Raw genomic sequence first — 16,501 nt, forward strand, 5'->3', positions numbered from 1 at the left:
TCTGACCTCTTTGTTCTGGTCAGAACCCGAGCCTGCATATACAAAAAAAAAATAATGCATTTTGTATATACTTGTATTTTGTTTTGTGTGAAATAAAAATTGGCTTGATGACAGAGGTGTCAAAAGTATTCACGTTACTCAAGTAGAAGTATACTGTCGATAGGGTTTAAGAAGACTTCTGAAGAAGTTGAAGTATTAATTCAAGCCTTTTACTCAAATAAAAGTATAAAAGTAATGGTTTCAAAACTACGTAATGAATAAAGGTAAAGGTCATGCAAGGGGGAAAAAATCCATTAAGTGCAGCACATGCGAAAGTTGTTTTGGCATCCAACCATTTGGAAAAATTCTTCCAGGTATGGCCAGGAAGGTTGGCTGGCCTTCTGGCTATCAACCACATCGCTGCGGGTACTCAGTTGGGACTTCTGTTTGTAAGTTCTCTGCCATGGACATCTTCAAGGCTAGCTGGCTATACGTCTGCTCTCTATATCCTTGTGTGAACTTTTGTCTTTGATTTGTTACCTGTGTCATGTGCAGGTGCGATGGATCGCTTGCAAACCAATAGGGTGTCGGAATGGCATCTAGAGCTGCCAATCTATACAAATTCACTTCCAGAACAATTTGTCCAAATTTCTGTATTTTTTTTAAATTTTGTCAAGAACACTACAATGGGTCAGTTATTGCAGTATATTATGTAATAGGATAAAAATAATTCTGCATACTGTTAAATTCCACAACATAATCATTACTTCCCATGGGTTCACCTCCTGTGGGAGGGCCTAAGGGTGTCGGATGCAGTGTGAGCTAGGATGCGGCCAATGGCGGGGACCTTGGGACCTCCCTGGCTACGGAATCTAGTTCTTGGGACATGGCACGTCAATTCTCTGGCTGGGAAAGAGCCAAAGCTGATGTGCGAGGTCGAGAAATTCCAACTAGATATAGTCGGGCTCGCCTCAACACACAGCTTGGGCCCTGGTACCAATCTTCGTGAGAGGGGTTGGACTCCTTTCCACTCTGGAGTTGCCCACAGGGAGAGAAGCCGAGCAGGTGTGGGCATACTTATTGCTTCATGGCTCGGTCCCTGTACTTTGGGGTTCACCCCAGTTGACGAGAGGGTAGCATCCCTCTGCCTTCGTTTGGGGGAATGGTTCGTGGTATGCAGCAGACAACCGCTCAGAGTACTCTGCCTTTTTAGAGTCCTTGGAAGGGGTGCTAGGGACCGCCCCTGCTGGGCACTCCCTCATTCTCCTGGGGGACTTCAATGCTCACGTGGGCAATGACAGTGAGATTCGGCGGAATGCCCCCAACCCCCACCCTGGTCCGAACTCGAGTGATGCTTTGTTATTGGAGTTGTGTGCTTGTCACGGACTGTCAATAATGAACACCATGTTCAAACATAAGAGTGTCCATACATGCACTGGGCACCAGGACACCCGAGGTCGCAGTTCAATGATCAATTTTCTGGTCGTGTCATCGGACTTGCATCCTGATGTCTTGTACACCGGGGTGAGAAGAGAGTGGCGGAGCTATCAACTGATCACCACCTAGTGGTGTGTTGGCTCCGATGGTGAGGGAAGATGCCGGTCCAACCTGGCAGACCCAAACTTATTGTGAGGGTCTGCTGGGAATATCTGGCAGAGTTCCTTGTCAGAAGGAGTTTCAACTCTCACATCCGGCAGAAGGAGAAAGTGGCCGTAAGATATTCGGGGGCCTGTCGTGGCGGCACTACCCGAACCCGTTGGTGGATACCAGCAGTGAGGGATGCTGTTAAGCTGAAGGAGTCCGATAAGGCCTTTTTGACTTGTAGGACTCCGGAGGCAGCTGATGGGTACCTGCTGGCCAAGTCTCTCCAGCATATCCTGGGTTGTCCCCGGGGTCTCCTCCCGGTGGGTTGTGCCTTTACCAGGGAGGCATCCAGGAGGCATCCTAAACAGATGCCCGAGCCACCTCATCTGGGTCCTCTCAATGCGGAAGAGCAGCGGCACTACTCTGAGCCCCTCCAGGATGACCGAGCTTCTCACCCTATCTCTGAGGGAGAGCCAGGACACCCTGCGGAGGAAACTCATTTCAGCTGCTTGTATCCGGGATCTTGTTCTTTCGGTCACGACCCACAGCTCGTGGCTATAGGTGAAGGTAGGGACATAGCTCGACGGGTAAATAGCTTTCGGCTTAGCTCCTTCTTCACCACAACAGACCGATACAAAGTCCGGATCACTGCAGACGCTGCATCGATCCGCATGTCGATCTCGTGTTCCATTCTTCCCTCACTCGTGAACAAGACCCCAAGATATTTGAACTCCTCCGCTTGGGGCAGGATCTCCTCCCCGACCTGGAGAGGGCACGCCACCCTTTTCCGACTGAGCACCATGGTCTCAGATTTGGAGGTGCCCAGCCGCTTCACACTAGGCTGCGAACTACTCCAGTGAGAGTTGGAGATCACGGCTTGATGAATCCAACAGAACCACATCATCTGCAAAAAGCAAACATGCAGTACTGAGGGCACCAAACCGAACCCCCTCTACGCCTCGGCTGCACCTAGAAATTCTGTCCATAAAAGTTATGAACAGAATCAGGGACAAAGAGCAGCCTTGGCGGAGCCCAACCCTCACTGGAAACGAGTTCGACTTACTCCCGGCAATGCGTACCGAACTCTGACACTGGTCGTACAGGGACCAAACAGCCCAAATCAGGTGGTTCGGTACCCCATACTCGCTGAGCTGGAGAAGCTTGGATGAAAGGAGTTCAGGGATGATGGTGTTGAACGCTGAGCTGAAGTCCACGAACAGGGTCCTCGCGTAGGTCCCTGCACTGTCGAGGTGTTCTAGGATGAAAGTGCAGCCGCTTTGTTAATCTTTTGTTGTTTGAAGATGCGTCTCACATCCTGTTCATGGATGGTTAACGCAAAAGTCAGAGGTGTGTGCGGCCGGGTGGGCGTGGGGTGTGAAACTGTCCTTTTCAAATCTGCAGTAGAAGGTATTCAAGTCGTTGGCTAGTGTGCTATTGTTCTCAGCTTGGGGGGATCGTCGCTTGTAATTAGTCAGCGATTGGAATGCATGCCAGACTGATTTAGAGTCGTTAGCGCTAAACTGTTTTTACAACTTTGCTGCATAGTTCCTCTTTGCAATATTAATTTATTTAGTCAGCTGGTTTCTAGCAAGATTATACAGGGCCCTGTCCCCGCTCTGATATGCGTCCTCCTTAGCTTGGCGAAGCTGCTTAAGTTTAGCAGTGTACCACGGCTTGTTGTTGTTGAATGTGCGAAATGATTTTGTTGGTACACACACATCTTCACAGAAACTGATATAGGATGTAACATAGTCCGTATTGTCATCCAGGCTGCCAGCTGAATTTTCAAAGACACTCCAGCCTGTGCAGTCTAAGCAGCTTTGAAGTTCCATCTTTGCTTCATCGGTCCACTTTTTCACTGTTTTCACTGTAGGCTTCGCGCATTTAAGTTCATGCCTGTACGTCGGTATTAAGTGAATTAAGCAGTGATCAGACGACCCCAGGGCGGCACGAGGTATTGCACGGTATGCGTTTTTTAGCGTAGTGTAGCAGTGGTCTAAAATGTTATTTTACCTGGTAGGGCAGTCGATGTGCTGCTTGTATTTAGGGAGTTCGTGGTTGAGTTTAGCTTTGTTAAGAGAATAATGAGGGGTGAGTCCGGGTGTTTTTTTTTTTTAAATTTCGTTGATTTGTTCGGTGAGCGTTAGCAGTGCGGTGTTCGTGTTAGCTTGAGGCGGAATATAGGCGCCAGCGAGAATGAATGATGCGAACTCACGCGAGTAGAATGGCTTACAGTTCAAAAACAGCGACTCCAAATGCGGGCTGCATTGTGTGCTGAGCTCCGTGACGTCCGTACACCATTTTTCATTGATATAGAAGCATATCCCGCCGCCCTTTGTTTTCCCCGATGATTCCATGTCGCGGTCCGCTCGATGAATATGGAAGCCGGGAAGCATGACGGCGCCATCGGGTACAGCGTCGCAAAGCCAGGTCTCCATGAAGCACATGGCGGCGGTACGGCCGAAGTCTTTAACTGGTACTGGTCTTTAACAGAAGATGAAGCTCGTCCATTTTGTTGGGTAGGGAGCGTACATTCGCGAGGTGGATCGACGGGAACGCCAATCTGTGTCCTCTCTTGCGGAGTTTCACCTGAATGCCGGCACGCTTCCCTCTGTGGCGCCGTTTCCGTCTCCATGCGCCGAAAACTGCGGACGCCGCCCCGGTAAGTAACTCGGGGAGGGGGCGGGGGGGGGAACTGAGCGGAACTGAGCGGAGTAGCCTCCTTGATGGTTAGCAAGTCTCCCCATGTGTAAGTGAGTCGTGTAAGGTCTCCAAAGACGGACGAAAAACACAAAAACAATACCAGCGCGTTACCGAGACGACCACACTGGTAGGCGCCATCTTGGTTGTATCTCAGATTCAGGAGGAGCAGTGTGGTTTTCATCCTGGCCATGGAACAGTGGACCATCTCTACACATTCAGCAAGATCCTCGAAGGTGCATGGGAGTTAGCCTAACCAGTCCACATGTGCTTTGTGGACTTGGAGAAGGGGTTCGACTGTGTCCCCCAGGGGGTCCTGTGGAGGGTGCTCTGGAGCTATGGGGTACCGGACACTTTAATGCAGACTGTTCGGTCCCTGTACGATCGGTGTCAGCAGTAAGTTGGATTCCTTTCAAGTGAGGGTTGGACTCTGCCAAGGCTGCCCTCTCTCACCTATTTTGTCAATTACGTATATGGACAGAATTTCTACGTGCAGCCGAAGCATTGAGGGGTTCCGGTTTGGTTACCGTTTTTTGAAGATCATGTGGTTCTTTTGGCTTCATCAAGCCACCATGTTCAACTCTCACTGGAGCGGTTCACATTCGATGGTGAAGCGGTTGGGATGAAAAGCAGCACCTCCAAATCTGGGGCCATGGTTCTCAGTCGGAAAAGGGTGGCGTGCCCTCTCCGTGTTGAGGAAGTGATCCTGCCCCAAGGGGAGGAGTTCAAGTATCTCGGGGTCTTGTTCAAGAGTGAGGGAAGTTTCGAGCTGGAGACCAACCGGTTGATCGGTGCAGCGTCTACAGTGATGCAGACTGTGTATTGGTCTGTCGTGGTAAAGAAGTTGCTGAGCTCTCGATTTACCGGTCGATCTACGTTCCTACCCTCACCTATGGTAATAAGCTGTGGGTTGTGACCGAAAGAACAAGATCGCCGATACGAGCGGCCAAAATGACTTTCCTCGTCAGGATGTCCGGGCTCTCCCTTAGAGGTATTGTGAGAAGCTTGGTCATCCGGGAGAAGTTCAGAGGTGAACCGCTGCTCCTCCGCATTGAGGGGAGTCAGATAAGGTTGCTTGGGCATCTGGTTAGGATCTCCCCTGGAAGAAAAACTCACCAGGGAGAGTTTTTCCAGGCACGTCCCACCGGGAGGATGCCCCAGGGACAACACAGGACATGCTGGAGAGACTACGTCTCTCGGCTGGCCTGGGAAAGAGCTTGACGAAGTGTTTCGGGGGAAGGAAGTCTGTTAAGCTGCTCCCCCAGTGATCTGACACTGGAAAAGCAGAATAAAATGGATGGATAATCATGACTCTGTAATCATAATTGTAAATATTATAATCAATATTTATTTTATTTAAAAAATATATGATAAACTGGAGAGTGACACAAGTAACCCTTTACATCACCAAGTGTGAGTATAAAATGCTTGAAATGGTAAAATATTTAAATGTTTATTAATATTCTTCTCAATTACACTAAAATTGTTGAGACGATTCACTTGTTAGATAATAATCCTCAAGACGTATTTTAAGGACTACCTAGCTCAGGATGTTTCTTAAATTCACACTTTTTAGTTGATGATAGTTAATATTCAAAATAATAAATAATGATAAATATTAGTAGGCTAACTTAAACTGTCACAAAAAAGTGACCTAAACTACAAAACTCAGCTTTTGTCAGAATTGAACAAAATTTCAGGGATGCGTGAGTGTGTTTGCTTTGGACCCTCAAATGACTAGCTCCGGCCCTAGGTTGACCCAGCTACGTCGTTGCCGGCCACACATGCAAACTTAGATTAGTGACTTGTGCATTGATGAAGAAATGAGATGGCTAGTTAATTAACAAATGTGAATTCCAGGAAACATTGACCATTGATATTTCATACGTACGTGGCGGCAATATGCTTCAATTCGACGTCAAGCGGTACAGGCTGCACATAAACGCGGGCTCACCCCGCAGCCAGCATCAGGGCTTCTCTTCCAAAGCGATTAAGCTGGGGAAGCCAGTGAGTCTGCCACTCGGCTCCAAATTGAAGCCTTTTACCAAGTGGTGGCAACCACACTATGAACTATGAGAGAACGCCATCCACACGCCAGAATGAGCACACACAGGCAGGGCTTTTGAAGAGGGTGAACAACACCGGATCTGCAGTTGCCATCTGGAACAATCAGTATTACGCATGTAACGAGTTATTCAGTGATTTCCTTAACAAAATACGGACAATCCGTAACATTTGACAGCTACTTCTCATCCAACCACAATAAAACTCACTCTATCCTGCATGGCACAATTTGTCTGGAAAGGTTTTTTTCTATGGTTTTGAACAATGACAAGCCGGAATCAATATCATCCAAAATGAAAAAGAACGTGGCTTTTTCAAGGCGAGTTTAAGGAGTAGAAAGTACAGATCTATGGGTGTAAATGTAAGGAGTATAAATAAAAATAGACTGAAAAATAAATACTAAAGTATAGATACCTAAAATTTTTACTTGAGTAAGTTAAAGTATTTGTACTTTGTTACTTGAGACCGTTGGTTGATGATCCGCCCCCCCCCCCCCCACCCCACCCCCAAAAAAATTCAGAAATTAGAAAGACAGGCAAATAGTTTTTCACAACAGTGTTTATGATAAAAGATGTCGTATTGTTTAATCAGACTTCACTTTCTCTTCAATTTGTATGATTTAGCTCACCTGGACCTACCAGTGGTGGCTGTAACCCCTTGTGGAAAAAATCTGTGTGTGGACCTTCTGCCTCAACTGCAGCATCTGAGGGAATTCTACAACTCACTCAGTTACCAACTCAGGATCAACAGCAGTGGTGCGGCCAGAGCTCTGGTAATTTTAACAAAATACAGATAATACTTTGTTTTGATCATATGGGTAGAAGCAAAATCATGCATTGTAAAAATGCATTATACATAGGTAGAAGGATTTTCCAGAATTTTGAGGTCAAGTTTGGGTGTGCGTATTATACATGGGTGCGCATTATACACAAGAAATTGCGGTACTTCTAGAGAAAGCGGAGAGTCCAACTGTTCTACAGTATTAGGCTCAACGACAGGGTTCTGTATATCTCGAAGAAATTTGTGAATTTTAGTTTTCCTGTACCGCGGTGTCCAGGAAAGTGGGTTGTATGAAGGAGTAATACCGTAATTTCTCGTGTATAATGCACATTTTTCTCCCCAAAAAATTGTCAAAAGTCAATAGTGTGCATTATACATAGGTATAGGGGAAAATGGAAAAAAACTTTCACATTTTATAGATGTATGCCGCCATATAGTGGTTATGAAAAAGCTGTACACTTAAATTCCAATATGCAACCGCCCCCTAGAGGTTATGAGAAAGGTGTACACTTTCATTCTAATATGCCACCGCCACCTAGTTTTTATGAAAAAGGTGTAGCCTACACTTTCATTCCAATATGACAAGGGTACGTACATATGACTCCATGTATGTACAATAGGGTCATAAATTTACATACCCTGGCAGAATTTGTGAAATATTTTTTTAACTATGACGGATGACTGAATAACAAGCATCATTAATTTCTTTTTGGTTAATGCAGCCCTATAGGGGGCACAAGTCAGTGCAAACTGTAGGCCGGTCCCAAGCCCGGATAAATGCAGAGGGTTGCGTCAGGAAGGGCATCCGGCTTAAAACCTTGCCAAACAAATATGAGCGTTCATCCAAAGAATTCCATACCGGATCGGTCGTGGCCCGGGTTAACAACGTCCGCCACCGGCGCCGTCAACCTGCAGGGCGCTGTTGGAAATTCAGCTACTGTGGGTCGAAGTCGAAGTCAAAGAAGAAGAAGAGGTGGAAAGCGGGTTCTTCGGCAGAAAGAGAAGAGGAAAACACAGAGCCTAGAACTGAATGTGGGGACTTTGAATGTTGGGACTATGACAGGAAAATCTCGGGAGTTGGTTGACATGATGATTAGGAGAAAGGTTGATATATTGTGTGTCCAGGAGACCAGGTGGAAAGGCAGTAAGGCTAGAAGTTTAGGGGCAGGGTTTAAATTATTTTACCATGGTGTAGATGGGAAGAGAAATGGAGTCGGGGTTATTTTAAAAGAAGAGTTGGCTAAGAATGTCTTGGAGGTGAAAAGAGTATCAGATCGAGTGATGAGGCTGAAATTTGAAATTGAGGGTGTTATGTGTAATGTGATTAGTGGCTATGCCCCACAGGTAGGATGTGACCTAGAGGTGAAAGAGAAATTCTGGAAGGAGCTAGATGATGTAGTTCTGAGCATCCCAGACAGAGAGAGAGTCGTAATTGGTGCAGATTGTAATGGACATGTTGGTGAAGGTAGTAATAAGGGTGATGAAGAAGTGATGGGTAAGTACGGTATCCAGGAAAGGAACTTGGAGGGACAGATGGTGGTAGACTTTGCAACAAGGATGCAAATGGCTGTAGTGAACACTTTTTTCCAGAAGAGGCACGAACATAGGGTGACCTACAAGAGCGGAGGTAGAAGCACACAGGTGGATTACATCTTGTGCAGACGATGTAATCTGAAGGAGGTTACCAACTGTAAGGTAGTGGTAGGGGAGAGTGTGGCTAGACAGCATAGGATGGTGGTGTGTAAGATGACTCTGGTGGTGGGGAGGAAAATTAGGAAGACAAAGGCAGAGAAGAGAACCATGTGGTGGAAGCTGAGACAGGACGAGTGTTGTGCAGCTTTTCGGGAAGAGGTGATACAGGCTCTCGGTGGACGGGAAGAGCTTCCAGAAGACTGGACCACTGCAGCCAAGGTGATCAGAGAAGCAGGCAGGAGAGTACTTGGTGTATCTTCTGGCAGGAAAGGAGAGAAGGAGACTTGGTGGTGGAACCTCACAGTACAGGAAATCATACAAGGAAAACGGTTAGCTAAGAAGAAGTGGGACACTGAGAGGACCGAGGAGAGGCGAAAGGAATACATTGAGATGCGACACAGGGCAAAGGTAGAGGTGGCAAAGGCAAAACAAGAGGCATATGATGACATGTATGGCAGGTTGGACACTAAAGAAGGAGAAAAGGATCTATACAGGCTGGCCAGACAGAGGGATAGAGATGGGAAGGATGTGCAGCAGGTTAGGGTGATTAAGGATAGAGATGGAAATATGTTGACTGGTGCCAGCAGTGTGCTAGGTAGATGGAAAGAATACTTCGAGGAGTTGATGAATGAGGAAAATGATAGAGAAGGGAGAGTAGAAGAGGCAAGTGTGGTGGACCAGGAAGTGGCAATGATTAGTAAGGGGGAAGTTAGAAAGGCATTAAAGAGAATGAAAAATGGAAAGGCAGTTGGTCCTGATGACATTCCTGTGGAGGTATGGAAGCATCTAGGAGAGGTGGCTGTGGAGTTTTTGACCAGCTTGTTCAATAGAATTCTAGTGCGTGAGAAGATGCCTGAGGAATGGAGGAAAAGTGTACTGGTGCCCATTTTTAAGAACAAAGGTGATGTGCAGAGCTGTGGCAACTATAGAGGAATAAAGTTGATGAGCCACACGATGAAGTTATGGGAAAGAGTAGTGGAGGCTAGACTCAGGACAGAAGTGAGTATTTGCGAGCAACAGTATGGTTTCATGCCTAGAAAGAGTACCACAGATGCATTATTTGCCTTGAGGATGTTGATGGAAAAGTACAGAGAAGGTCAGAAGGAGCTACATTGTGTCTTTGTAGATCTAGAGAAAGCCTATGACAGAGTACCCAGAGAGGAACTGTGGTACTGCATGCGGAAGTCTGGAGTGGCAGAGAAGTATGTTAGAATAATACAGGACATGTACGAGGGCAGCAGAACAGCGGTGAGGTGTGCTGTCGGTGTGACAGAAGAATTTAAGGTGGACGTGGGACTGCATCAGGGATCAGCCCTGAGCCCCTTCCTTTTTGCAGTGGTGATGGATAGGCTGACAGATGAGGTTAGACTGGAATCCCCGTGGACCATGATGTTTGCAGATGACATTGTGATCTGCAGTGAAAGCAGGGAGCAGCTGGAGGAACAGTTAGAAAGATGGAGGCATGCACTGGAAAGAAGAGGAATGAAGATTAGCCGAAGTAAAACAGAATATATGTGCATGAATGAGAGGGGTGGTGGGGGAAGAATGAGGCTACAGGGAGAAGAGATGGCAAGGGTAGAGGACTTTAAATACTTGGGGTCAACCGTCCAGAGCAATGGTGAGTGTGGTCAGGAAGTGAAGAAACGGGTCCAAGCAGGTTGGAACGGGTGGAGGAAGGTGTCAGGTGTGTTATGTGACAGAAGAGTCTCTGCTAGGATGAAGGGCAAAGTTTATAAAACAGTGGTGAGGCCAGCCATGATGTATGGATTAGAGACAGTGGCACTGAAGAGAAAACAGGAAGCAGAGCTGGAGGTGGCGGAAATGAAGATGTTGAGGTTCGCTCTCAGAGTGACCAGGTTGGATAAAATTAGAAATGAGCTCATCAGAGGGACAGCCAAGGTTCGATGTTTTGGAGACAAAGTTAGAGAGAGCAGACTTCAATGGTTTGGACACGTCCAGAGGAGAGAGAGTGAGTATATTGGTAGAAGGATGATGAGGATGGAGCTGCCAGGCAAGAGAGCTAGAGGAAGACCAAAGAGAAGGTTGATGGATGTCGTGAGGGAAGACATGATGGCAGTTGGTGTTCGAGAGGAGGATGCAGGAGATAGGCTCTCATGGAAAAGGATGACGCGCTGTGGCGACCCCTAACGGGACAAGCCGAAACGAAAAGAAGATTAATTTCTTTTTGGTTATGTTTTGTTTAATGATAATGCTTTTCTGAAATGCTTGACCGTTTAATTTCAATCCCATTAAAATAAAATTAAATGTGTTTCGCCTGGCCCTTCATGTTTTCTTTAAAGAATTGTACCCATCTTACAAATTCTGCCTGGGTAATCAAACATATGAGCAGAACTGTGTGTTTTCTCATTTATTTAAAAAAGTAGGGCTGTGAATTTCAAAATAAGAGCAAGTAAATAAAAAAATGAAGTATTAAATGTTCAAATAAAGTGCTTAACTTCACAGTAAATGGTTTTTTTTTGGGGGGGGGGAACAAAAATTCATGTTTGATCATATGGGTAGAAGCAAAATCATGCATTGTAAAAAGGCATTATACATAGGTAGAAGGGTTTTCCAGAATTTTGAGGTCAACTTTGGGGGTGCGTATTATACATGGGTGCGCATTATACACCAAGCCTTGGTGGTTGAATTGTGCAGTTGTTCCACTAGAATAAATTGAGCGCCTGCCTGTAGTTTATTCCTTCCCGCGCAGGTTTTCAGCGGAATAATCTGTTCCGGGTTAAAGTGTAGCATGCAGACCTCAGTGTATGATGTGACAGTGAACTTGTCACAATGAATATTCACGAGCCACCACTTCAACATCGCTGGGATCTCCGCGGTAACCTAAAACACTGTTGTACTTTGCAAATGATGTGCACATTGGAACACAACAATGCATGCAAAGCATGTGCCTCAATACTAAAAAAAGGATATGACCTCATGGTGTTTTGTGCAAAGTCCATTGCATCATCATCAGGAATAACTGTTATATAGCATACATCACATTGGGGTTCCTACAGTTCTAGGAGATCCAAAACATCTGATACCTTTAATCTGTATTAAAAAAAAACAAAAAACACTAAAACCTAGCCTAGCATCAAACCTGGTATAATGCTATTCCTATGGGCTCATCTAAAGTCTCTTAATTGCAACATTCCTAACGTCTCGCTCCTCAAAACATTGAAAGATACCCAGAAGTTGTTTTCACCCCGCCATATTGAGGAGCTTTTCATTTGTTTTAAACATGCATCGAGGAGCGAGCATAGAGGAGCTTCCATGGGCTATCTTAAATCAAGGGAAGTCTGATGTATCCTCTACTGAAGTTTTATAGCTCTGTTGTTTATTGAAAATGCAGCCGAACAGGAATGGTTTTAGGGGAGAGACAGAGGGACAAAACGACCAAGGGCAATAGGGGTGTGAATCACAGCAGGACAATAGTCTAGATCTGGCCTGGCCAACCCGCGGCTCGCGAGCCTCATGCGGCTCTTATCTAGTTTCATGCGGCTCTTCAGGAGCTGTCACATGACATGCGTCAAAAATGCTTGGCTGGCGCTGTCATTCACTCCCCCTACAGCTAGATGGCACACTGACCATGTAAGCCTGTTTGAGTGACGTCAAACGAGCGACATCATTTGTGTTGTAAACAATTTCCGTCAAGTTACCTCTTGAAATGGCAGGGAAAAAAAGCACAACCAAACGAAAATATGAAGAAGAACATAGGACGTTTTTGCCAGAGTGGGAGAGTTTATATTTTTTTGTTAAACGTAATGGCAAGCCGATCTGCCTTATATGTCACGCAGCATTAGCGCATTTCAAAGCTTCAAATCTTCAGCGTCACTTCAGCTCACTCCACCCTAACATCGAACAGGAATTTCCAAAAGGGACTGAACTTCGCAAGAACAAGTTGGTCGCTTTGAAAAGCAAGGCAGAAAAGCAGGTGCAGTTTTTCAAAAAATTTACAAAACATTCGGAGACCGTAACGCTTGCATCATATCAGCTGGCTTGGAACATAGCACGGGCTAAAAAGCCATACAACGAAGGGGACTTCATTAAAAAATGCCTCATTGACGCCTTTGAAATCTTGGCTCCTGGAGAGGACAAACTAAAACGGAGCGTATCAGACGTTCAACTGTCCCGCCACAGTGTTAAACGCAGAATATCTGATATTAATACAGCTGTTGAATCACAGTTGCACTCTGACCTTCAAGCATGTGAGCATTTTAGTGTGGCATTGGATGAGAGTTGTGACATACAAGACAAGCCTCAGTTGGCAATATTTGCACGGTCTGTGTCAAATGAATGTATGATCAAAGAAGAACTCCTTGATATTGTGCCATTAAAAGACAGAACCCGTGGCATAGATGTGAAAGAAGCAATGCGTATGCGTGCATATGCGTGCATACATGATTAAAAGATGATGCTCATGTGTACCCATGTGTATGATGTGGCTCTTTGCAGTAACACAGAAAAAAAAGTGGCTCTTAGTCTCTGACTAGTTGACCACCCCTGGTCTAGATATTTGACCACAAGTAATGTTACAAAAGTCTAATCATGTTCTTATTTGTGGATGGGGGACACACACCCAGTGAGGACATGGAACAACTAACCAATAGGACAAGGTGAGAGAGGACAGTAAAGGACAGGACATGTGGGAAATGAGCAAGGCAGTGCGATTGATGAGTGGTGCGGGTTCTAACACGTGTTAGAACCTGTGAGTTGATATCTTAATATAACCTGTGTTATCATTAGTGGTGCCCAGCATCCCCAGAGGTCCACACAGCAGATCCGGAGCCAGAAGGATAGGGGTTCAAGTACAACCCCAATTCCAATGAAGTTGGGACGTTGTGTTAAACATAAATAAAAACAGAATACGATGATTTGCAAATCATGTTCAACCTATATTTAATTGAATACACTACAACAAAATATATATTTAATGTTCAAACTGATAAACTTTGTTTTAAGCAAATAATCATTAACTTAGAATTTTATAGCTGCAACATATTCCAAAAAAGCTGGGACAGGTGGCAAAAAAGACTGAGAAAGTTGAGGAATGCTCATCAAACACCTGTTTGGAAAATCCCACAGGTGAACAGGCTAATTGGGAACAGGTGGGTGCCATGATTGAGTATAAAAGGAGCTTCCCTGAATTGCTCAGTCATTCACAAGCAAAGATGCATGAGAAAATAGTCGAACAGTTTAAGGACAATGTTCCTCAACGTACAATTGCAAGGAATTTAGAGACATCTACGGTCCATAATACCATCCATGCATTGTACATGCAAGTGACCCTGCGGTGTGTACAGGAGTCTAAAATGAGAAGATATGATTTAGTCACATTCCATTTACATTACACATTACATGTAATGTGGCAGACAAGAATCGATGTTCACCATTTTTATGAAAGGTGACCAGTTTTTCTTAAAGTTATCCATTTGGTTATTATGTTTAGAAGCGATATTTTCTTTTATAGTATACTCTATGAAAGGATTTTGCCATTGGTAAATGATAGCTTGTTTATTTTTCCACTTTAACAATATATATATATATTTTTAGCGATTGCTAAAATTACACGGATTAGGTGACCATGTTTATTTGTAAGCTATACCTTTTAAATCCCCCAATAGACAAAGATGAGAAGGAATTGGAATCAGGACTCTGTGCAGGCCAGTCAAATTCATACTCACTCTCTCATCCATGTCTTTAGGGGCCTTGATATGTGCATTGGTGGAGGAACTGGGAACATTGTATTTAAGAGACTTGAGATGCACCCACAGATCTTTGTATGTCGGGGAGGAGCTAAGTTTTGCATGGTCTGTTAGTGAAACAATTAACATGTCTTCGCCGCAAATGTATGTTTTAACAGTATTAACAAAATATGTATATTTAAACAAAAATAATCAAGGCATGAAAAAAAAACAAAAAATTAACGACTATCTTTTATTTTAAGCACTGCTGTTTGCGATCCAGCTCGTACACACCCATATTTAGACATCACGGTCGAGGAGCTAAAAGTCTTAGGCAGAGTTGATGTTTCACAACTGTAAACATCCATCCATCCATCCATTTTCTGAGCCGCTTCTCCTCACTAGGGTCGCGGGCGTGCTGGAGCCTATCCCAGCTGTCATCGGGCAGGCGGCGGGGTACACCCTGAACTGGTTGCCAGCCAATCGCAGGGCACATACAAACAAACAACCATTCGCACTCACAGTCACACCTACAGGCAATTTAGAGTCTCCAATTCATGCAAGTTTTTGGGATGTGGGAGGAAACCGGAGTGCCTGGAGAAAACCCACGCAGGCACGGGGAGAACATGCAAACTCCACACAGGCGGGGCCGGGGATTGAACCCGGGTCCTCAGAACTGTGAGGCTGACGCTCTAACCAGTCGTCCACCGCGCCGCCCAACTGTAAACAAAAAAACGTTAATTTAACACCATTTGTTGTGGCTGAATTTGCATTATTACGATTTTTATTTTGTTTTAAAGTGATGTTCAATATCTGTTGCAAAGTTCGTATTCGGAAAGCACATAGCCTAGAACTGAATGTGGTAACGTTGAATGTTCGGACTATGACAGGAAAAGCTCGGGAGTTGGTTGACATGATGATAAGGAGAAAGGTCGATATATTGCATGTCCAGGAGAGCAGGTTGAAAGGCAGTAAGGGTAGAAGTTTAGAGACAGGTTTCAAATTATTTTACCATTGTGTAAATGGGAAGAGAAATGCAGTAGGGGTTATTTTAAAGAAAGAGTTAGCTCAGAATTTCTTGGAGGTGAAAAGAGTGTCAGATCAAATGATGAGGCTGAAATGTGTTGGTGTTATGTGTAATGTAATTGCGCCACGGGTAGGATGTGACTGAGTGGTGAAAGACAAGTTCTGGAAGGAGCTAGACGAAGTAGTTCTGAGCAGCCCAGACAGAAAGAGAGTCGTGATTAGTCCAGATTGTAATGGACATGTTGGTGAAAGAAACAGGGGTGATGAAGAAGTGATGGGTAAGTACGGCATCCAGGAAAGGAATTTGGAGGCACAGATGGTGGTAGACTTTGCAAAAAGGATGGAAATGGCTCTAGTGAACACTTTTTTCCAGAAGAGGCAGTAACATAGGGTGACCTACAAGAGTGGAGGTAGAAGCACGCAGGTGGATTACATCTTGTGCAGACGATGTAATCTGAAGGAGGTTACCAACTGTAAGGTAGTGGTAGGGGAGAGTGTGGCTAAACAGCATAGGATGGTGGTGTATAAAATGACTCTGGTGGTGGGGAGGAAGATTAGGAAGACAAAGGCAGAGAAGAGAACCATGTGGTGGAAGCTGAAACAGGACGAGTGTTGTGCAGCTTTTCGGGAAGAGGTGAGACAGGCTCTCGGTGGACAGGAGGAGCTTCCAGAAGACTGGACCACTGCAGCCAAGGTGATCAGAAAGGCAGGCAGGAGAGTACTTGGTGTATCTTCTGGCAGGAAAGGAGAGAAGGAGACTTGGTGGTGGAACCACACAGTACAGGAAATCATACAAGGAAAAAGGTTAGCTAAGAAGTGGGACACTGAGAGGACAGAGGAGAGGCGAAAGGAATACATTGAGATGCGACACAGGGCAAAGGTAGAGGTGGCAAAGGCCAAACAAGAGGCATATGATGACATGTATGGCAGGTTGGACACTAAAGAAGGAGAAAAGGATCTATACAGGCTGGGCAGACAGAGGGATAGAGATG

The 16,501-nt window shown here is 45.2% G+C and overlaps 1 protein-coding gene across 7 annotated transcripts in view; it reads left to right on the plus strand.

The window, feature by feature from the left end:
• The window catches only part of crfb2 (cytokine receptor family member b2), a 66,028-nt gene that overhangs the window by 21,415 nt on the left and 28,112 nt on the right, over positions 1-16,501 (plus strand). For all 7 annotated transcript variants that reach the window (XR_009791062.1, XR_009791064.1, XR_009791065.1 and 4 more), the window contains one exon: positions 6,951-7,099. Coding sequence is in view for 3 of the 7 variants with exons in the window: in XM_061791886.1 (XP_061647870.1) it covers positions 6,951-7,099 (149 nt within the window). In the remaining 4 variants the exon portion in view is untranslated. The remainder of the gene's footprint in view (positions 1-6,950; positions 7,100-16,501) is intronic.

Source organism: Phyllopteryx taeniolatus, chromosome 12 (genome assembly GCF_024500385.1).
Source record: "Phyllopteryx taeniolatus isolate TA_2022b chromosome 12, UOR_Ptae_1.2, whole genome shotgun sequence".
Classification (NCBI taxonomy): Eukaryota; Metazoa; Chordata; class Actinopteri; order Syngnathiformes; family Syngnathidae; genus Phyllopteryx; species Phyllopteryx taeniolatus.